A 23,751-nucleotide genomic window follows, 5' to 3' on the forward strand; every position below is an offset into this window, starting at 1 on the left:
AATATATTTAGAATACCATGGAGAGAATATAATCTTCACATATACTCTAGTCATATTTTGCCTAAAGATTTAATTTGGAATATGTATTATCTACATATTTCAATTGAGGAAATTCATTGGATTATTTCTTTTTTATTAAATATTATAAAATATCCTATCATTATCGTTATTACACATAAAAGTCTGCTGGTATCTTTAAAACTCTTTGAAATCTTATATTCAAAGAAGCCAATTGAAAACCCATGGTTAAATATGTACTAATACAGGATTACCAATTTAGATTGTGGAACCTGTAAAACATACAGCATGAAAAAAGATAGAAATATAACATTCAAGAAAATAGAATTTCCCTTTTTAGTGTAAATAAATGGGAGATGTATCTCTAGGCCAAGAAAATTAAAACTGCTTTAATTTTTAAAATTAAGTATAGAATGGCAGGCCATTAAAAGCGTCAGAAAACAGTGATAACATTTTTACAGATGTATTTTTGGATTCAGTAGAATAGACACTTCTCAAATATGCCGGAAGTTGTTTAAACTGATTAAACAAATCTGACGCATTTTTTTTACTTGTAACAGTTATAATAGCACATTTTCAGACTCTGCATTTCTCAAAAGCATTGTTCTGGGATTCTTATTTAATATTTACCTCATTAAATCCCAAGGACTTTTAGCAGTAATCTCACTATAAAGCCATTTTAAATATCTCGAACTTTACCAAACAGATTTTAGTAGTTCATGGAACTTGGGATCATATTGGATTGTCTCTAAATTTAGAATTTAATCTATTCATAAAATTGTATTTGAGAGCAGATGTTAATTATTTTTAGAGTTAATTAGTGGAGAGGGGTAAGAAGAACATACCTACTCCTTTGTGATTAGATATGCCCTTTACACGAAACAAATCTATTATGTGAAAATGAATTTGAATATCAAACTTGAGCATTTGTAAAGTAACTGTATTTATCATATTGTAATGTACTAACATTATTTATTGCATGCATAAAAAATAGACATGTTGACTAAATAAATATGTATTTGAATTCAGAGTTTACCTGTAATAACACTATGTATATATTCATCCAAATTATATATGAAAGTTTCTTTAAGAGGTCATTATTAAAGCCAAGAATCATTCAAGTCTTCAATGAAAACCAGTGCTTTTGCTCCTCCTTCTGGTACTGTGCAGAACTAAGCTGAATTTGGATACTTCAGGTACTTCTGTGGTGCAAGTCACAGCTACCGATGCCGATGACCCTTCATACGGGAACAGCGCCAGAGTCATTTACAGCATACTTCAAGGGCAGCCCTATTTCTCTGTGGAGCCTGAAACAGGTCAGGAATAATGAATTGTTTGTTAATTTGATCATCTTTATGACCTTTATAAGTAGAAAGACCATGAGAGAATAAGAACAAAATCTTAACAGTACTCCAAGATGAGTGCTAATGCAATGCTTAAAGATGTAAGAACTCCAAGTTAAATGATAGAGTGAACTAATGGGAACCACTGTTTAGATACTGTAACATATAGGTTTAGGCCACTCTACAGCACAGGTGGTATTGCTAGGAAATGGAAACCCAATACAGATGGTATTTCCACAGAATCACTTTTATAATTTCTAAACAATAAAAATATAAAAAAAACCTATCTTTCAAAAAATCACTAGCTTAAAAATATGATTTATGGACTTAATCTAATAATAATTGAGATTTCAGTGAAGATAATGGAATTTTTTGTATTTTCTCAAGGTATCATCAGGACTGCTTTACCAAATATGAACAGAGAAAACAGGGAGCAATACCAAGTGGTCATCCAGGCCAAAGACATGGGCGGCCAGATGGGAGGCTTATCGGGGACAACCACCGTGAACATCACGCTGACAGATGTCAACGATAATCCACCACGTTTCCCCCAGAGTAAGCACCCTTTGATGGTCATTCTGCAGGGCAAAAGATTCAGCATAAAAACGAGAGAAAGAGAAAGAAAAGGAAAAAAAAATCAATTATCATTTATTTAAATTAACAGATATTGAAAATGTGCTACAAAAGTAAACAAAAAAGGTGTACATGCTGATGAATTTACTATTATGAAAAGACAAAATTGAGTATTTCAAGCATATTTCACTCAGAGACAGGAGGACCCATGATCTCAAACCTCTTCTTATATGAGCTTGGCATCTATAATTGTAATTTAAGAACTGTTTCTTTCAGCTAACAAAAGGAAACAATGTTTATTAGAAAACCAAGTCTTAATTTTTACAATAAATATGTTTGTTTCATTTCACATTTAATAAAGAGAATCCTAACTTGAGGACAAGTTTTTTCAACAAAAAATCTTATTTGGCAAATTAAGAAGAAATAATCCAGAGAGCACTGTAGAAGGAGAACCTCAGAAAGCTATCTCACTTGCATTTAATGTTATTATGTGAGAAATGACAACCTTAGTACATTTTGTATTCCTGTTCTCTGAGTAGATCTATTTTGAACTGACCTCTCAAATTCTTAAAAAAAGTTTAATAAGTTAAGAACCTTTATAAATAAAGGTTCTATAAAATACATGTATTAATTTTTTTTCTTGTACAAATTTGGTAGATTACATGTCTACTCACATACTAGAGACAATGGTATCAAGTCTCAATGGACACTTCCAATTTTACACTTTGCTAAAAGATCTTGTACTTAAAGATAGAATTTAGGGTAGCAATGTGACACAAAAAGGACATTCAGCTACCATCTATGTCCTTAATTTTCAGGATTTGCTGAATATTAACCTCTGAATTGGTCCTTCAATTTTAGTTTGTAATTTGCTTTAAAAACCTGTGATAAAGTATTAAAATTTAAAGTCAGTAGCTTTTTTTGTAATGCTTATATCTTTAGATTAAAGGCCATTTCTCAGAGGAATCATGGTCTAAGAATTAACAGTATTGTCTTGAGTCTTCAAAAGCATTTTTCCTCTTTTCTATACTATTTTTATCTAACTTTATTAATAGTACATGATTCTTATTAAATTGTTTAAAATCATGTATTTGGAAAGATTTCAAAATTCATAGAGAATTTTCTTAAGCAGACTAATCACATACCTGTGTATTTGTGATGGTTGTTTGATTAGATATTTCAGGTACGTCCATCAGGTCTGCTGGTGTGGTGCTGGCCCCAGACCTCATAGGGAAAGGCATGCGCTTACACTTTTTTCGAATAATTAGGTTTTAGCTCCAGATTGCCTTTAATATTGGTAAGAAAAATAAAACCAGTAATAATCCTACATATTTCTTAGAACAGTTTACAGATGCGCACTGTTTACAATTTAAATTTCACATTTTACATGTTTTCTGACCAGCTCTTTGCTCAAGCCTTCTCCCAGGAGAATGGACATGCAAATTCAGCACAATGAACCATAATTAATTAATTGCATAATCCACAATGAGCATAACTATTACTGGAAAAAAATATTTTATCAGTCACAAATTTCCTTTGGGAGTAGTATTTGCATTTTACATTTTAAGGAACATATATATGCATGTGTCTAAAATACAGTCCACTTACAAAATGACACATTCAATAAGCAAATTAAATCCACCTCTAACATGAAATGTACACTACAGGACCTTTAGAGGATCTTAGATCATCCCGTATCTTGTCTCATTATTATTATGAGTATTATTATTTATTTATTTATTCATTTATTTATTTATATATTTTTTGAGAGAGAGTTTTGCTCTGTGGCCCAGGCTAAAGTGCTGTGGTGCAATCTGGGCTCACTGCAACCTCCACCTACCGCGTTCAAATGATTCTCTTGCCTCAGCCTCCAGAATAGCAAGGACTACAGGTGCACACCACCATGCCCAGCTAATTTTTGTATTTTTAGTAGAAACGAGGTTTTGCCATGTTGCCCAGGTCTGTCTTGAATTATTACTGTCTCATTATTTTTAAGTTATAGATGGAAACATATTTTATGAATTTTTATTTTCTAAGTTATCTTTTGTGTTATGAATATTTACAACCTTGTCTGACCTTTGGGAACACACATTCATGACAATTAGAATGTTATTTGATTGTGTAAGTCATATAACACCTGGAAAACGGTATTTAATATTTAATATTATTTAAGTAAATAGTCAATGTTTGAAGGGAGTTCTGCAGTTCACAAAGCCTTTCATATGTAGCGTATCATAGAAACCTCACAACTGATCTATAGAAACCATTACTGTTATTACACCCAATACTTAGAAGAAAAGGAGGCTCAGGGAAGAAATGATAAAACCACATAGAAAAAGTTTTCAAAAAGCAAGAGACATTTATTTGAATTATGTGTTTTGCTTTAACCCAACATTATCCTTTAAATATGTTATTGATATTAAACTGACCATCTGTTTTTCATTATCATCAGTAACACTGGATAGCAGTCTCTTCTCCATGGAGTAATGTAAGACTAAATTACTTAATATCTAGGAAGCACTAACTCAGTGGCTGGCATTTAGTGTATTTATGCATCTAATAATGTTGATTCATGCTAGTGCTCTATTATCATTATCATTATCATTATTATTATTCAATAGTATAAAAGTTAGGTCACAACTCAATCTTTCCTTTATGTTGACTGATCCAAATTCACTATTTCCCTATATTCTGTATCAACAATCTCAGTCATTTGAAGGGGAAAGAAACAAATGAAAACTCAGATATCTTGGTTTATTTTTGTGTTTATTTTATTGTGTAGATTTATAACAATGTTTCTCATTCAGAGATAATTTTGCCCTCCCCAGCCATGCCCCTCGACATTTGGCAATGTCTTGAGATGTTTTTTATTATGTTAGCTGGCAAGTACTACTGGAATCTAACGGGTGGGAGCTAGGGCTACTTCTAAGCATCCTTACAATTTCAATGACAAAGAGCTATCTAGCCCAATATTCCAGTAGCAACTTAGTGATAAATTTTTATGTCATATGAGGGGCAACTCGAGTAAATCACAAATTCATTGATCTAAAAATATTTGTCGAGATCACCCTTGCACCAAATGCCATTGTTATGGTTTGGCTATGTCCCCATCCAAATCTCATTTCGAATTGTAGCTCCCATAATTCCCTTGTGTCATGGGAGGAACCCTGTAAGTAAATCACAGGGGCAATCTTTCCCGTGCTGTTCTTGTGATAGTGAATAAGTCTCACCAGATCTGATGGTTTTATAAAGGGGAGTTCCTCTACACAAGCTCTCTTTCCTGCTGTCATGTAAGACATGACTTTGCTCCTCATTCACCTTCCACCATGATTGTGAGGCCTCCCCCACCGTGCAGAACTATGAATCAGTTAAACTTCTTTCCTTTATAAATTACCTAGTCATGGGTATGTCTTTATTAGCAGTGTGAGTACAGACTAACACAGCCATTTTATAAACTAAATATAAGTATATGGTATTTGTCAAAACAACAACAACAAAAAGCCCTTGTTTATGTCCCAATCACCTTTCATTAAAGCAGGGGAGAAAAATCATGCATAAGTAAAAGCATTGTACACTGGCAAGGGGTTGGTTCACTACTGTATAAAAAGAATAACATGCCAGGCGCGGTGGCTCAAGCCTGTAATCCCAGCACTTTGGGAGGCCGAGGCGGGTGGATCACGAGGTCAAGAGATCGAGACCATCCTGGTCAACATGGTGAAACCCCGTCTCTACTAAAAATACAAAAAATTAGCTGGGCATGGTGGTGCGTGCCTGTAATCCCAGCTACTCAGGAGGCTGAGGCAGGGGAATTGCCTGAACCCAGGAGGCGGAGGTTGCGGTGAGCCGAGATCGCGCCATTGCACTCCAGCCTGGGTAACAAGAGTGAAACTCCGTCTCAAAAAAAAAAAAAAAAAAAAAGAATAACATGTGAGACAATTCCAGTGTAAGCAGGATTTGATGATTGGGGGAGGGGGAGGGGTAATAGAAACTCTCATTCAAAAGGTGATATTTCACTGGAACACTGCAATATGGAGTAGATCTAGCCACCAAAAGAGAGAGAAATCGGCCAAGCAAAAAGTTCAGCATGTGGGAAACCCTAAGGTTGGAAATTGAAGGGAGTCTATTCACAACTGAAACCTCCTGTGGCTGGAACATGCCCAAGAATGAGGAGGTTGATGGGAGATCAGTTTAAAGGGCTTTACACTCAAAGGAACATTGATAATTATAAATTATCATTGGCATTATAAAAAATCATAACTGTATGCCTGATTGAAGTTATCTTTATAGTCTCATGGTTTGAAAAGTATATCAATATGTGACCATGAATATATGCACGTTAATATAATTCTACAAAGGAGTCCATGGATTTTAAGGTAGAGATGAACCTCAAAATGATATCTGAAAGTATTTTCTACTCTTTTGATTGAAATATTAATGTATACAAAATGAATGCACTTCCCTTGTATGTACCAATAACACTTCCATTAAGGAGGACTCCACAGCAAATTTTCCTGCTCTCCAAACATTCATTCAATAATCCTTATTTTTTTCTGTTTCATTGTGCTAATATTAGAAAAATATTACACTTTCATATTTTAAATCCGTCTGCCTGATATTCTCACTTGAATATTTTTAGTCCTGTTTACCCCTTTTCCTTCCTCCTTTCCCTAAAATTACAAAAACATAGAAAATCATAAAACTATGTCAAATTATGAAAAAAAATCACTGGAAAGGTCTATGAAAAGATTAAATGACTGAAACCCGATCATTGTAGGGCTTGGCAAAACCAACTGGGACAACAGTATTTGCTTCCAAAAGGTTTTACAGAAAGTATCCCTGAGAAAATGTTACAATATTGATTTTCATTTGACCACAGTTAATGATTAAGGGACATGTAAAGTACAGAGGCCTGAATAATTCCATCTTTGCCTTAACACTGCAGACAATGTCTATTTGAAAAGACTCTCAGATCTATTTAAGGAAAAAAAAAATGGGCACCAGAGAAGAAGATCAAGGACTAGAGAAAAAGAGTTTGCAAAATTGATTAGCCAGGTGGTCAGGGTCCCAGCCAACCGGTTGGTGCCTGGGACTGGGTACTAGTTCCAAAAAAAAAAAAAAACAAAGAGTCTTTTATTCACAGGTAGGTGCTTTTCCAAACATCCTATCACAGGGACAAAAGTCAAGGAAAACAGATAGTTTTCACATTCTACTTGACAATGGGTATAGCTCCTAAGAAACCTGGCGCTCATAGAATCATGCTCCTGTACTCTCACTGACTCACAGACATTATTATGCACAATTTAGGTTGACAAATAGAAGTCATGAACCAATAGAATGTACATTTATGTAATGTCATCTTTGCTGAGTTTTATGAGCGTGAAAAAAACCTTACAAACTCCAAGCAAAAGGTCACTGTGATTGAGTGACTCTCATATGTATGCAGGGCATTATGTAGCTAGATAACCAATGTCAAATTAAATGAGAGTTTGATATGATATTTACTATGTGAGCATCCAGATCGATCTTAAATGCACTTGAAAGAGTGAATGAGTTGTTTTCTAATATACATTTCCCGTGGATTATTAGGAATAGTGACAAATATCAGTTGTTCCTTATTTGGTTAATGTTAGTTCTGAAAATTAATAAAAAATTCTCCCACTTAAAGGACAGTTTTTATTAAGATAAATCAGAAGTGATGGAAGACTTCTGAGTATACAAATAAACAGAAGGACATCTTACTTCTCGAGAATTTCAACGTCAATTCTTTATATTTCCCACCAAATTATCTCTAAAGATTATACACAACTACGACCAATTCAGAAGCAACTGTAAACAACTCCAGAATTATGCAAAACCTAAAAGAAATGTCATATCTATGCATGATTGTGTTTATTTGAATGATCTTGATTGGCTACTGACTTTAGCTCATTAAATTACTTTTAAAAAAGGATTATCTGGTTTGCCCGAATAAATAATACAAGAACAGTCCATTGTTATAGGATGTACTAAATACTACAACATATAGTACAAATATAAACTGATTTAATCTTCACATCATTGATATGAGATAATGTATTAGGTTGGTGCAAAAGTAATTTTGCCATTAACAACAAAAACTGTGATTACTTTTGCACCAAAAAAAATCTTCTTTTCATTAGTTAAAAAGCGGAGTCATGTAAATATATAGTCACTTGTTCATGAAATAAGTAAGAAGCAGGTTGGGGATCCAGGTTATTTGGCTTAAAGCCTACACTTCAAAGCACTACACCTAGGAAGATATTGGTACATCAAAAACTTAAACTTCCTTGGTGCATTTCACTTTTAGTTACTTCTATGATTCACTACTTATATATAGATTATGGAGTCAAATTCAGGCAGGACACACTGAATTCTTAAAATGTGTATGCATGATGATACAGAGACAGGTAAACTGTACTTTTATTCCTAGTGCTTTTACAATATTCAAGGACCAAATGCGACTGACCTCTTTTCTGGGATCTTTATACTGCTTGGCCATATAAACAAGTTTGCAGGAGACAAGGTCTTTCAAGGAAATGTCTGTATGATATACATAGGGATTTAAGACACGTACATTCAGTGTGCTGTGAGACTACCATAATCCCTGCCTGGTACAAGAGAGATTTGATTTAATAAGTGCTGATTTTCACTTTGTAAATAGAGTCAACCTCTCCTCTACTGGAGATCCCAAGGTAAGGTAGGCCCCAGGCTGATTTGCATATTTTTAAATTATCAAGCACTTTTCAACTAGAGCAACTTGTCAGGTGTGCCCCAAGGAAGATGCTTCAGCATGAGAAAGAAGGGAATAAAATTAAAAATGTCTCTTTTTCCCTGTTTTATTATCTAGAAAAAGTGAACCTACTTACATGCAAAAGCACTGCTCTACAATTTACGTTGCTTAGATATAGCGTGAATTTTTACTGTGACCACCAAAATAGGCTCAACTTTTGTCAGATTTTTCCTCATGTTCCCAATGCCTATAGTTTGAGGGAGTTATAAAGAAATTATGTTATTAAGGCATTCACTGATTTATTAAACATCGACTGAAGCCCTACTGTGCGCAAAGTAGTGTGCTAAGGAATAAAAATGAACTGTAATTGTCTTAAAGTAAGAAATTACATACAGGATACATCCACATCTAATTTGCGTTTTGGCAGGGTAAACAGGCACAAACTCTCTATCTCTCATACACACAGTCACATACACACGGTACACACGTTTACCGTTTTACATTTCAGTTTCTCTTATACTCATTGTCCTTCTCTTTTCCTCGCTTGCTTTTGTACCTATACAGTCATGCGCTCCATATGACATTTTAGTAAGTGATGGACCATGTTATGATGGTGGTCTTGTAAGATTAGAATACCCATACTTATTTTTTACTGTGTTAGATATATTTAGACACACAGATACCATTATGTTACAATTGCCTGTAGTATTCAATACAGTAACGTGCTGTACAGGTTTGTAGCCTAGGAGTAGTGGAAGCTACCATATAGCCTAGGCGTATAGAAGAAAATGCCATCTAGGTTTGTGTAAGTACACTCTGTGATGTTTGAACAACAAAATTAACTAACAATGCATTTCTCAGAATGTATCCCTGTTAAGTGAAACATGACTCTACATATATATGTTTTGTGTATATATGTATAAATATAGTATATATATGTGTGTACATGTTTCTGTTTTGCATATAAGTGCATATAGTCTTATATAGAATTATATAATTAAATATACTTATATTTATACATATACATAGACTATAAGTATATATAGTCTTTACATACTTATGCATATAAGTACATTTAGTCTTTTCTATAATTATATAATTAAATATACTTATATTTATACATATACATAGAATATCAGTATATATAGTCTTATGTATACTTATATATACACACAAAATATATATGATTATATATACTTATATTTATACATATATACACAAAACATAAACATGTACACACATATAATTGGAGAGTAATGAAAAAAGATTAGTGCCATAATTGTCTAAATAATTAAGTATTTTAGACATAAGGGAATCATGAAAAAGATCATTATTTAAAGCTACTTCTAAAATGAATAAGAATTTTCCAGGCAGAAAAATAAGGGGCATTAAGGGAAAGAACATTTTTGTTAGTTATTGCTAGAATAAAATGAATAAAAACAGACTTCAGCGAAATGTATGTAATTTGGTTTAAATCAGGGATTGTGAGAGGTGAGATTACAAGACATTGTTGGTATCATGAAGAGGATTGAATAAAAGAAAAAAATGCTACTTATTTACGAAATCATTTTTTTTTGGAGAACATCAGGCACAGTTCATTATTTTAACTAATTATTTTAATAGCAATGAAGTACATTACTTGGATAGGAAGAGCAAGAGTTGATGGAGTCTGAACTAATGCTGAAGAGAAAAGGAATTTGAGATGTATTTAAGATGATTTAGTAACCAGGTCGATAAAAGTTAGAGGGATAAAAGGTGAGAATATCAATAACAAGATAATTTCAAGCTTTCTACCAGAAGTGTTTATTGAAAGAGAGGGACAGGGATTTCAAATGAATTTGAGCATTTTGAATTGAGATGCCTGCAGAAAAAGTGCTATCTAGTAACTAGTGAAATACAGTATGTTAGTCTGACATGTGCAAGCGAGATATTAGTGAAAATAGACACGTAAGATAACAGCTATGTTAAATGTTTTTAGCATGACAGAGACAGGGGAAATAGACGTTTTCCAGTTCTCGAAAAGAAATCATGTATATGGAAATTATACAAAAACCTACTTGGAACATTCCAGTTAGTCCAGTGGAAAGTTGCCTTAGACTGAACTACTTGGCATGTTACGTAATGAGATTCACACTGCTTCTGTATTATGATACCCTCTAAAACATCTTGGACATTATCCCTGGATAGATGTAAATTTAGAAATATAGATGTAAAACTAGTTATGCAAACCTGTTTAGATGCAATTAAAGCTGTAGTTACAGAGTTTTTAGGATACCTACAATTTCAGGTGAGATCCATTGTTAAGAGAATGAACACCTAGGATAATATAATATATTTATGAGTGATTAATTGAAAGTTTATCTTAACCTCCCTGAATCCTATATGCTTTTATTGTTTATACACATTCCATTGTGTGTTGTCTATTGATGCCGATTAACTTGGAGACAGTTTTAGAGAAATGTAGCAAAATGGATTTCCAGGACTCTGGGGATCCCTGGCAGCTTCACTAAAAGCTTTGTCAAGTTACTTTCTTCAGTAGCTTGAACAGGAAACTAAGACATGTACGGCATCTCGTTTTGCTCTAATTTAACTTAAATGCCCAAAGCTAAGTTGATGATCGTATCTCCGGTGCTCACAAATTTAGGTTTCTCTTTCCTCTGGTAAGACTCTTCAATTCGAAAGCCTCAGTAGTTTCTCAGTCTCTGGTGTGACTTTCAACTCTCCTCTGCTTTCTCCTAAATGCCCATTTAGCATTGCATAATTTCCTTAACTACGCTGCAGTTCCCTCCAAGGAGCTTTATCTTGTTTTTAATTTCTTCCTCTTAAGCTCATTAAAAAGCATCTTTTAAACATTATACAATGGAATGTTTTATAAACGTGCATAATTATGTCATTTTTCTTAGAGCAAGTATTTTAGATTATCATGCAGCACAGAGATGTTACAATATGATTATACACAAAGCAAATAAAAAAATTAAGCTCATGTTATTTCGTTGATTCATATATATGATGACTTTTTCATCTCAACTCTGGAAAAGTAGAATTCTAATGTAAATGTGAGTAGCAACAAGGGTAGAGAATAAAGGATGAAAACAATTTATAGCCGGGCGCGGTGGCTCAAGCCTGTAATCCCAGCACTTTGGGAGGCCGAGGCGGGTGGATCACAAGGTCAAGAGATCGAGACCATCCTGGTCAACATGGTGAAACCCCGTCTCTACTAAAAATACAAAAAAAAATTAGCTGGGCATGGTGGCACGTGCCTGTAATGTAATCCCAGCTACTCAGGAGGCTGAGGCAGGAGAATTGCCTGAACCCAGGAGGCGGAGGTTGCGGTGAGCCGAGATCGCGCCATTGCACTCCAGCCTGGGTAACAAGAGTGAAACTCCATCTCGAAAAAAAAAAAAAAAAAACAATTTATATCTCTTTGAACTTTATTGGTTTTTATCAACAAAACGAAACAGCAGTTTGTCACTAAACTCAAAACCTAGAGGGTACGCAGTTTGCCTTTGTTGTCCTCCCAGTTGATTTCTGGCAACACTTTGTTATTCTTAAGGAAGTCACCCTGTCACATCTCTTAAATCGTCTATTATATCTTTCCTCCAACGTCTCTTGCTTACGTTGAGCTGTCAATTCTTTATAACTCTTGTACATAAGTTGGCAGTATTTTAAATATTCAAGTGCAAAGGTCCGATTGATCAAATTTTGGTAGAACAAGTGACCAGGAATATCAGCCTCAAATAGTGAAAAACCAGAAATGCATCAAAATTGTTTGAAATCATTAATAACTGACCATGCAGACATTGTGTAAGGTTGTCAGTATCAGTGTGAAACGGGGCTTATTTGTGTAGCCCCACATTTTGCCCAGTCCTCAGGAAACTTTTTTTTTGCAATATTAACCTTCTAGATAGGAAGCTTCTTTGCAATATTACCTTCTAGATTTTTTATTTCCTCAATTCGACTTTATTTATGTGATATAGAAATAGCAATTACCTTTCTCCTTTTCACATTCATGCCTTTGTGCTTAAATGGGTAACCATACTAAGAATGTACTCACCAGGAAGAAATATTTATCTGCCTAAACATTAAAAGGAGAGCAGATGATTCAATCTGACACCTGGAAATGAATTTAAAACAACTATAAATTAGAATTGATAGGAAAGCATACCACATAATTAAAGCTTCGTCACTGTAAGATAAAAAATAAGGAGCATGCAAATAGGTGTCTTTAAGGAGAAATGAAACTTAAGCACTCATTTGCCTTTGTCAGCGTATGCATAAACAATCTATGCCTGCTTTCTAGTTCCCTGCCTACTGCTCGCTGAAATGGCAAACACCCTTGGAGGGAGAGCATGCTGGTTCTCAATTAGTAATTTCAGTTTGCTTGAAAAAGTGGGATACTTACATTCAACAGACTTGCCTTAGAAATAAATTAGGAAGTGTGAATGAATCACTTTTTCATACATATAAAATATAGAAATTCACTTTTCGATTTTGAAATAGACCCAATAAATCTTGTCCTAAAAATGATTTCTGTGCATAAGCATCATTCCAGAAAAAGCATGACCAACTTATGTATGTAGGGAACTGAATATAAATTTGTTGAGTGAATTAATTACTGAAGTTGCCATATAATCAATTTTTGTTTTAGGGAAAAAATAAATGTGTTTATGTGCATGTGTGCTTTAGAAAAAAATTAATGTACATATGTGCATGCCTGCACACACACACAATTCACCTATATTTCTTCAGACAAATTGCTGTGGAAAAGAACTGATAGATCATCAATATAGTTATATTCTATCATCAGTAAAATTTTAAAAAATTTAGATTCATTTTAATGTGAACCAGTGGAGCATGATCACTTTCCTGTTTAAGTCTTGGAAGTAGTAAAAATTAACATGAAAAACAGTAACTTTCATAACCATGAAATATACCTTGTAATGAATATTGTCTCTGTCTCTGCACCAAAAAATTAAAATATTGAAATAAATAATTTTAGATATTTGACCAGAACTATAATGGCAAGTTTAAAGCAGACATATTTTTGGATACTAAGTACGGGCCTAAGAATACAAATCAAACAATCTCAAAGAAATCAAACTAAAAGTAAAATGTTTGAGAACAAATTTCCAGAGACAATATTCACAATGAATTCCATGTAAAAGTAAAATTAATGGAACGAAGAAATATTTTTTCTTTTGTTCTCTCTCTCTCTCTCTTTGAAAAGAACATTCTATGATATGGTAACTTTTTATCATAAACTGATTATTGCTAGTATCATTAGTAAATTTTTAAATTTAATTTTTAAAAACAATTTTACTAGAATATTAAATGCATTTATGTATGCCTATGTATGTGTATATATACATATATAAAATAAGTCATCCATTGCATTCTCATCTATAGCTCTAAATCTCACAGATGACAACTTTATTACTCTTTTTAGTTTAGGATTAAGCTACAATTTTCTAACTAATATCTTCTTGTTATCTGTTGAGATATTTTTATACATTATTCATTGACTTGCTTTTAGGATTGATAAAAACGGACATCAGTCACACATCATTCTATTCTCTGAAAATATAATGTCACTCCCCACTCTCTCAGACCCCACTGGTTTTCTATATTGGTTATCTTTGCAAATTTAAGTTCCATGCTATAAAAGGTTTCTTTTGTGTGTGCTTTTGTTTTGTTTTAATATTCACCATTGTCAACCTCCCTCTTTGGATTTCTGTCCCAAGAGCACTCTCACTACAGCACTAAATGTATTGAAAATTTCATTAAGACAAAAACTGATATTTTAGTATAATTTTCAAAAATGCTTTGCTGTTAACTGTAAAATTTAGGTCTCATGTGTTAAAAATTATAACAGAGCATACCATCGCTCCCAAAGTTCAAAGAGAAAAAGGCGAGCATTTTATTTCCTAAGTAATTATTTCAAACTGATGGATATTACAGATTGTCTTTAGCAAGGTTATCTTTTCCAAGATATCACAGGCTTGTGTTGTGTGTGCAGCTGCTGAAAATTTGTTAGTGAACAGCCCTGTAGCATTTGCTTCAATCTGGCAATTGTGAAGAGGCAATCTTGAAGCCTTCAGTATTCTGGTTCCAGCACAGGCTGGCTGATCTCCAGAGACAGGAACACCTGTTATGCCAGACGTTTCTTTTTTTCTTTTCTCTTTCTTTCTTTCTTTTTTATTTATTTATTTTTTTAACTTTCTTGCTTTGGATTCTAGCTTTCTGGATCTCATGCATTCCTAAATCTTGATTTAGTCCCTTATTTTCCTAGAATAGATTCTTCACTAGGCTCTTTACAAAGGTCCAAAGGGACTATGCTGAATCTAAAACCTTCTTCATTGGATTATCACACATAATATGGTGGCTAAAGTGAGCATTCAAGGTTCAAAATAACATTATCATTAAATTTTGATACTATTGTTCAAAAATTTCTAGGACCTGGGTTGCTGTTGAAAGGTCCACTGACATTTTAATCTTTGTAACACTCACAATTGCGTATTAGTTTTTTAAATACATTTACTTCCTTTCTTTTATCCTCCAACTCACTTATTTTCTTGTTGGATGATGTTAATCTTCTTTTTAACCCATTCATTATTTTCTTAACTTCAATGATAATATTTTTAATATTCAGTTACATTTGGTTTAATATCAAATACTCTGAGTCATTTTTTAGAGTCTGGTCATATTTTTATGTCAACTTTTACTTCTTTAAAAATATTTAACAAGAGTGTGTGTGTGTGGATTGTTCTGCATCTCATTACTCCAATATTAGCCATTTTGTTGATGGTACTCTGCTAGAAGTTGTTTTGTTTTGGGAGTGTTTTGTATGCTTGGGTTGTTGTTGCTTTTCTGTTTTTTGTTTTTCTGTTTAAATCTTAAATCTGTGTTTGCTTTGTTGAGTGCCAGGAATACTACCCATACTTTAAATTCTCAACTTGAAAATTATTTGTGGCCAGATGCTGTGGCTCATGCCTGTAATCCAGCACTTTGGGAGGCCAAGGCCAGCAGATCACCTGAGATTAGGAGATCGGGACCAGCCCAGACAATATGGTGGAACCCCAACTCTACTAAAAATGCCAAAAAAAAAAAATAGCTGGGCATGGTGGCAGGTGCCTGTAATACCAGCTACTTGGGAGACTGAGACAGGAGAATAACTTGAACCCAGGAGGTGGAGGTCGTAGTGAGCCAAGATCACCCCGCTGAACTCCAGCTTGGGTGACAGAGCAAGACTCCATCTCAAACAAAACAAAACAAAAAAACTTACTTGTGTTGTATATGTGTTTATTTTGTATGCTTTAAATTTTCTAGTAGTATTTAATAAATATAAAAGAATTTAAGTAGCACCACCTGAAAAAGTACACCATAATGACTAAGGTTAGGAATACTTTACATGGACATATATCATTCTCTCCTTTTAGATAGTCCAGAGTTAATTATCATGTGATAGTGTCTGGGGTTAAGGAGGTGTATATGCATACAACTGTGTGTATATATTCATAGTAGTATGTATGTATTCCTAAATAGTACATTGAGTCTTCTTGTTTGAGGTTTATAAAGATAGTATCACACTATACACCATTTTCTGAAACTTGTCTTTTTCACTCAATAATACGTACCTAAGATTCACCATGTTTTTCCGTGTAAGTATAGCTCACATTTTTCACTTTTGTATTATGTTGTTGAGATGTGTGATTATACAATGATTTATTCATTTGTCCTTATGCTGTTTGTCACTTTGGTTTACTTCCTTTTTTCCTTCATTTTAAAAACAACAATTCTATATGGCTTATGTCTACATATAGGCTGAATTACTGACCTCCAGTACTGCAGAATTTGAGCTTATTTGGAGATAAAGAAAATCAGTGTAAAATGAGGGCGTTAGGGTTAAAGCCCTAATCCAATATGAATGGTATATTTATGAAAAGGGGTAATTAAGACACATAGATAGGGATGGCCAAGTGAATACACAGGAAGAAATTCACTGTACAATGGTGATAGTGGTACAGCTACAAGCTGAGGGGAACCAAGAATTTCCACAAGCTCCAGTAGCAGAAGCAGCAAGGGAAGATTTGCTCTTAGATAGTCAAGGAGAGTATGTCCTTATGAGGCTTTTATCCTCCAGAACTGCCAGAGAGTATGTTTCTGTAGTTATTGGTCTCATAGTTTTCGGTACTTTGTTACAGCACCTCTAGGAAACTACATTTCCCAAAGTCATTGTGTCAAATTTAACACCCATCAACTCTGCATAATAGTTTTTATTCTACCACATACTTTTGTACATGGGACTGTCAGACTTAACTTTTATTAATTTTTCATAAGTATAAATTTACAAGAAAAAACAACCCCATCAAAAAGTGGGCAAGGGATATGAACAGACACTTATCAAAAGAAGACATTTATGCAGCCAACAAACATTTAAAAAAAATCTTATCATCACTGGTCATTAGAGAAATGCAGATGAAAATAGAGATACCATCTCATGCCAGTTAGAATGGTGATCATTGAAAGTCAGGAAACAATAGATGCTGGAGAGGATATAAAGAAATAGGAACGGTTTTACACTATCGGTGGGAGTGCAAGTTCAACCACTGTGGAAGACAGTGTGGTGATTCCTCAAGGATCTAGAACCAGAAATACCATTTGACCCAGCAATCCCATTACTAGGTATATACTCAAAGAATTATAACTCATTATACTATAAAGGCACATGCAGACATATTTTTATTGTGACACTGTTCACAATAGCAAAGACTTGGAAAAATATGTAATATATATGACAGTTTGATGGGTGCAGCAAACCGCTATGGCACAATGTTTACCTATGTAACAAACCTGCATGTTCTGTACATGTATTCCAGAACTTCAAGCATAATTTTAAAAAAAGGTGTCGTATCCTGGCTTTAATTTGCATTTACTCAGTTTAATTTTAGTACAGTTGTCTCTGTTTATGGATCTTTCATGTTTCCTCCACTGGAAATTGTTTTCTATCAACATCCTTGACTAATTTTTCTACTAATTATTCTGCCTTTTCTTGTAGATCTTTAAATATATACTTGTAAATATGTGTGCTGAAACTATCTTCTCTTTATTTGTAAAATGTTTCACTGTCTCTATATGATCTTTATTTTATAGAAGGTTTTAGTTTGAGTATAGACTGATTTATCAACCTTTTTTAATTTTGTTTTGTTGTTTTAGAAATCCTTAACTGAAGATCATTAAAATATTGATCTACATTGTTTTATAAACTATAAGTTTTGCTAAAAATTATTTTATAAGTTTAGGATTGCTGGGGAAAACAACAAAGATACAGACTGAGAATTTTTAACTCAAATATTGCATGTGGGCTGGGCACAGTAGCTCATGCCTGTAATACCAGCACTTTGGGAGGCTGAGGCAGGTAGATCACTTGAGGTCAGGAGTTTGAGAACAGTTTGGGTAACATGACAAAACTCTACCTGTACTAAAAATACAAAAATTAGCCAGATGTGGTTGTGCACAACTGTAATCCCAGCTGCTCAAACGGCTGCCACATGAGAATCACTTGAACCCGGGAGATGAACGTTGCAGTAAGCCAAGATCACACCATTGCAGCACAGCCTGGGTGACTGAACAAGACTCTGTCTCAAAAAAAAAAAAAAAAAGTGCACATGCAAAAAAATCAAAATTAATCTTTTGCAAAATAATTTAGAGATTACCTACTCCCATGTGGGTGAAAGCTGCCTTTGGCATTAAAATAACTTTATTAATATACAAATATGACTTGATAGTTTTCAGTTCAAGTATTATGTTGAGACATGCAGAGAACAGGAGAAAAAACATGATATTCATTGAAAGGGGAGATCTTGTGATCTTTGAGGCAGAAAAACCTGCAACATTGCAGCAGGGCTGAATTTACCTTCAGTGGAAAGTTTCAAAAGCTTATTTTTACTAAAGAGGGAAAATAAGATATTTCATTAAAATATTAAAGATCTATTAGCTTATTAAAACTGTGCATTATATATCCACATGCGTATATATACACTATATTACACTGAATTATTTAGCTTGCCCATATATTTGTGTATGTGTGTGTATATATAAATTTGTATTTATGTGTATATATGTATATAAATATGTGTATACATGTGTGTGTGTGTATGTGTGTGTGTGTGTGTGCATGTGTGTGTGTGTATCTGTTCCTCTCTCCAACATGCATTTGATGTGTTGTTCTATATTTTAGGATAACTAGTGCCTTCATTTTTCTTCCTTTGTGCCTTTGTGAGCTAAATGTTTACAACTATACTCTCACTGAGCTATACAAGAAACTTTTCAGAACTACTAATGTCCCTCACTTTTGCAAAAGACACCCAGGAAGGGTCCTCCTAGTTAGGACAAGCTTAGAGGTTTTCTTGTCTGTAATTTTACACTGCTTTATGATCCTTCATCCCAATCCATTGTGGGTACCACAGTGTCACCCTCTTCCCTAGCAGTTAAAGCTTTTTGTGTCTGTAAATGTAGATGGGTACCTGGGTTATCTGAGCCTACACTATGAAATCTAAAATATTGTCAAGGGTGGCTTACAATCTGGATCCCTCTTACACCTAGTGCAAACCTCATTAAGTTTAGTTTACTGTGGATTCTATCTGCTCCTTCGGTAAATAAACTTGTAGATAACCTTGACTTTGGTCTATGCCCTCCTTGCTTCAAGAGGCCATAAAAATAAAGATAAATTTTGTGAAAAAGGCAAATATCCCCAGGCCAAAAAAGCTCCTAACTTTTCACTTGCTTCTCTAGGTTGTCATTTCCCTTCAATTTGGGCTTGCGTTTTTTCACCACCTTCATACAACTATCTTTATCTTTACGTGTAATCCACAAATATTGTTTTTCACTAAGATACTAAACTGAATTATTTAGCTTGCACTGCCAAAACCAAATATGATTTAATATATTTTAATCGCCTGAATTATTATTATTATTTTACTGATGATCAAATTTTCTAACTGTTGGCCGGTAGAGGAAAGTCAACTTGTTTCTTTGTACTTTTCTGGGATCCCATTAATCTTTGATATCTCAGTTAATTTTGGTCTCATGAAGAAATCCTATTCTCACTTTCCTTTTAATTCCTCAGACATAGAAACAGCAAATCTCCAAGAAAACCTAGTTTATATCAATGTGAAAACAGCGGTAGTACTGACTAGTGTTTTTGGCACTAGAGTAGTGTTTCATGCCAAGAAATCAAATTGTAGGCCCTTTTCAGCACTAGTGATTAAATAAAAATATGTGACTACTTTACAAATATAAATTATAAAAAAATATGTGTAATCAGTTCTGTTATAGCATTGCTATTTAAATACTTCCATTTTATTCTTGTACTGAATTTTTTCTTTTGCTGAAAAGTTTTAAATACTAAAATTATAAATAATAGGTTTCAAGATACAGATAGCTGATTTCTAAAACAAAGATAAATTAACATGTTAAAAAAACAACTTGCTGTTATTTAGATTTTTATATTCAATACATAGATTTATTTCTAATACAAATACTTTCATGTACATATTTTGACATATTTCCACATTACGAAGCAATAGTTATTTTTTGATTTTTAATATTTTAATTATGGTTCTTTCTCCAGCAGAAGCAATCAGGCATATATGGAAATTTGTTTGATTTGAGGGCTTGGGCACAAAATGTATAAGATGGACTTGGAACATTTTGTGATGCCAGAAATTAAGGAAGCATGCTGAAAGAATGATGGAGGCATGCTGAAAGGCACCAGAACCCAACCAAAAACAAAAGCATCCAATGGCTGAATCTGGAAGAATTTGCAGAAAACAATAAATAACCATATTATTAGATTCCAATAAATAAAATAAATGTTTTTGAGTCTATACTGATCTAATAAATAAATAAACGCATAAGTAAAAATAAGAGAGAGAAGGGGCAGCTTTTCCCTGTAGAAGAATTTCAAATAATAGATGTGGAACTGAATGAAAAAAAATTGAAAATCACTCTTAGTAAACCACAGTATTATTGCCAGCAAGATTACTGACTGATGCTAATGTTAGTGGGCATATTTTTTAGGAGAAATGAGATATTTGCATGAATGCAAAATATCTTCACCAAGTCGTGTATTAATTATGAAGAAAAATAGTAACTTAACAAAGGAGAAAACTGTCAGAAACACCTTAACCACCTTAAGATCACCAGTCATAAGACATATTGACATCAGATGCTCCCTGCTATGAAATAATACACTAAGAACAGATTGCTCCTGTGATGGTCTTGACAAAAATGTATAATTTTAATGACAAGAACATATCGAACAGACCCTCACTGAAAGAAATTCTGCATAGTAACTTGACAAGTATTCTTTAAAAGTGTCAAGTCATTGCATTAGTCTGTTTTCACGCTGCTAATAAAGACATGTCCTAGACTGGATAATTTATAAATGAAAGAAATTTAACTGACTCACAGTTATACATGGCTGGGAAGGACTCACAATCATGGTGGAAGAGCAAAGGATCTCTTACATGGTTGCAAGCAAAAGAGAGCATGTTCAGGGGGATTCACCTCTATAAAACCATCAGATCTCGTGAGACTGATTCACTGTCATGAGAACAGCATTGGAAAGACCTGCCACCATGATTCAATTACCCACCCCCATGGGTCCCTCCTGCAACATGTGGAAATTGTGGGAGCTATAATTCAAGATGAGATTTGGGTGGGGGCACAGCCAAACCATATTAGTCATGAAAAAGATTAAAGAATTTTCACAGTTTGGAGGAAAGTGAGAAGACATGACAACCAAATGCACAATGAGATCTCTAGAAAAAAAGAATGACTTTAATCACAAAGATTGTGAAATTTGAACAAAGTCAGAAATTTAGTTAGTAGTAAAATGATTAGAAGAGTGTTTATCATAAACGAGACTTTACAAAAGTGATTTTAAAGTAAAAGATTTTTAAATGAACTTATTAAATGTTATGCATTTCCATGTGGTAGAGCCTGAATATTGATCACACTATATGCCCACTGGACTTTTCTCCTCCTGTCTGGCTTTATATCAGGGTATACTATTCTCAAGAGTTATGATAGGAACCCCACTTTTTTCTTCAAGGAGTCTTTGTGTAAGACTGGAATTTTCTTTTCCATGAGTGTGCCTTGACAACTAAGTGAACTGTTTGGATTTGGAAGGGCAGAATACTTTAAATCATATTTCATTTTCTCTTTTGTAAGTTTTGATATATTTTTAATTATTTTTAGGAATTTCCCACTAAGGCTAGGTATTCAATTTTATTAGCGCATAAGTGTTGGCAATATTTTCTAACCTTCACCATCTTAATATTATCTGTTATGTTTAATTCTATTTTTTAACATATTCAGGAATATAAGGATTTCAGCTTATCATTTCTGTGTTAACCTTTAACTTAATTGTAGTGTAGTCAGAATATTTAGTAGATAGTGGTTACTAAATCGTATTCAGGCTTGCCTCATAACTTAGTATTTGGTTAGATTGAATTAAATGTTTCATGCCAACTCTAAAAGAATCTGTACTCTCTAAATGATGGATTCAAGTTTAGACAGATAGACAGATACATAGATTTCTCAATCCAATAATCCATATATTTGTACTTGTTTTGTTAAATAGTCCTTGTATTTCACATTTTTAAATGAAAACTCATTAATTAAAAAAATATTGTGGCTGCATTTCCTATATGCTCTAGCTTTGAGAATACACATACTAGTAATAATGAAGATTTTAGCAGAAACCAAATTTTATAGGTCTTTATACACCAAATGAAATTAAACACTTAACATTAACAATAAGTGCTTTCATTGGGGCAGTGATATCATTTTTGTATTTTAGGAAGATCGCCTTTGCTAAGGAGTAATAAATCGTTTATTGAGGTGCCACTGTATAAAATTTAATTTGTGCCTGTAATCCCAGCACTTTGGGAGGCCAAGGCGGGTGGATCATGAGGTCAAGAGATCAAGACCATCCTGGTCAATATGGTGAAACCCCGTCTCTACTAAAAATACAAAATCAGCTGGGCATGGTGGCACGCGCCTGTAATCCCAGCTACTCAGGAGGCTGAGGCAGGAGAATTGCCTGAACCCGGGAAGCGGAGGTTGCAGTGAGCCGAGATCGCGCCATTGCACTCCAGCCTGGGTAACAAGAGCGAAACTCCGCCTAAAAAAATATAAAAAATTTAATTTGTAAAAATTGGTGTTGCAATCAACAGGTTAGAGTTTATGATGTTCTGTGGTAGAATCATAGTGAACGATATTTTAAAAGTATGTGGTTACCAGGCAGAGTTGTGTGGAAAATCTTTCATAAGGAGAGGGAAAAAAAGGTTGAGGTAAGAAAAGCTTGTTGGACAAAGCTAAAAGAGACCAAGATTGTTGGGTAGTATTAATTTGAGAGGGACTGACAGGACAGAGGGTCTAAATTGTGAAGGGTCAGCCTGTGTATATTTTCTTTTAAGTACAATGGGAACAATTAAAGAGTTTTTTAGGAGGCCGAGGCTGGCGGATCACGAGGTCAAGAGATCAAGACCATCCTGGCCAACATAATGAAACCCCGTCTCTACTAAAATATAAAAAATTAGCTGTTGCGTGGTGGCGTGCCTCTGTAGTCCCAGCTACTCGGGAGGCTGAGGCAGGAGAATTGCTTGAACCCAGGAGGCGGAGGTTGTGGTGAGCCGAGATTGCGCCATTGCACTCCAGCCTGCCGCCTGACGACAGAACGAGACCCTGTGTCCAAATCAAAAAAAAAAAAAAAAAAAAGTTTTGAATCTCTAAATAAAGATTAATAAGATGAATATTTTTAAGGGGCAGCAGGGCTGCAATGTGGACTGAGTGTGTACGAATTGATTTGATTTGATTTGGCCGAGCACAGCAGCTAGTGTTGGTGTTCAGGGGAGCCCTTAGCTCCCCTGAGAGGACATTTCTCCAAGGTTCTTTCTCAAGAATGAGAGAGGGGACCAGGTGCCCTTGTAAAGTAAATACTGGACCCCAAACAGTTTTTGCAGAAAGTGAATTTATTTAGGTAGAGAATAAGGAAAAAAAAAA

At 34.1% G+C, this 23,751-nt stretch overlaps 1 protein-coding gene across 1 annotated transcript in view; it reads left to right on the top strand.

Annotated features, from left to right (window-relative positions):
- The window catches only part of CDH10 (cadherin 10), a 164,182-nt gene that overhangs the window by 114,310 nt on the left and 26,121 nt on the right, over positions 1-23,751 (top strand). Inside the window, exons 4-5 of the mRNA XM_032279052.1 lie at positions 1,215-1,334; positions 1,749-1,916. Coding sequence (XP_032134943.1) covers positions 1,215-1,334; positions 1,749-1,916 — 288 coding nt within the window. The remainder of the gene's footprint in view (positions 1-1,214; positions 1,335-1,748; positions 1,917-23,751) is intronic.

The sequence above is a fragment of the Sapajus apella genome, unplaced genomic scaffold (genome assembly GCF_009761245.1).
Source record: "Sapajus apella isolate SASKATOON/1434 unplaced genomic scaffold, GSC_monkey_1.0 scaffold11, whole genome shotgun sequence".
In the NCBI taxonomy this organism is placed as follows: Eukaryota; Metazoa; Chordata; class Mammalia; order Primates; family Cebidae; genus Sapajus; species Sapajus apella.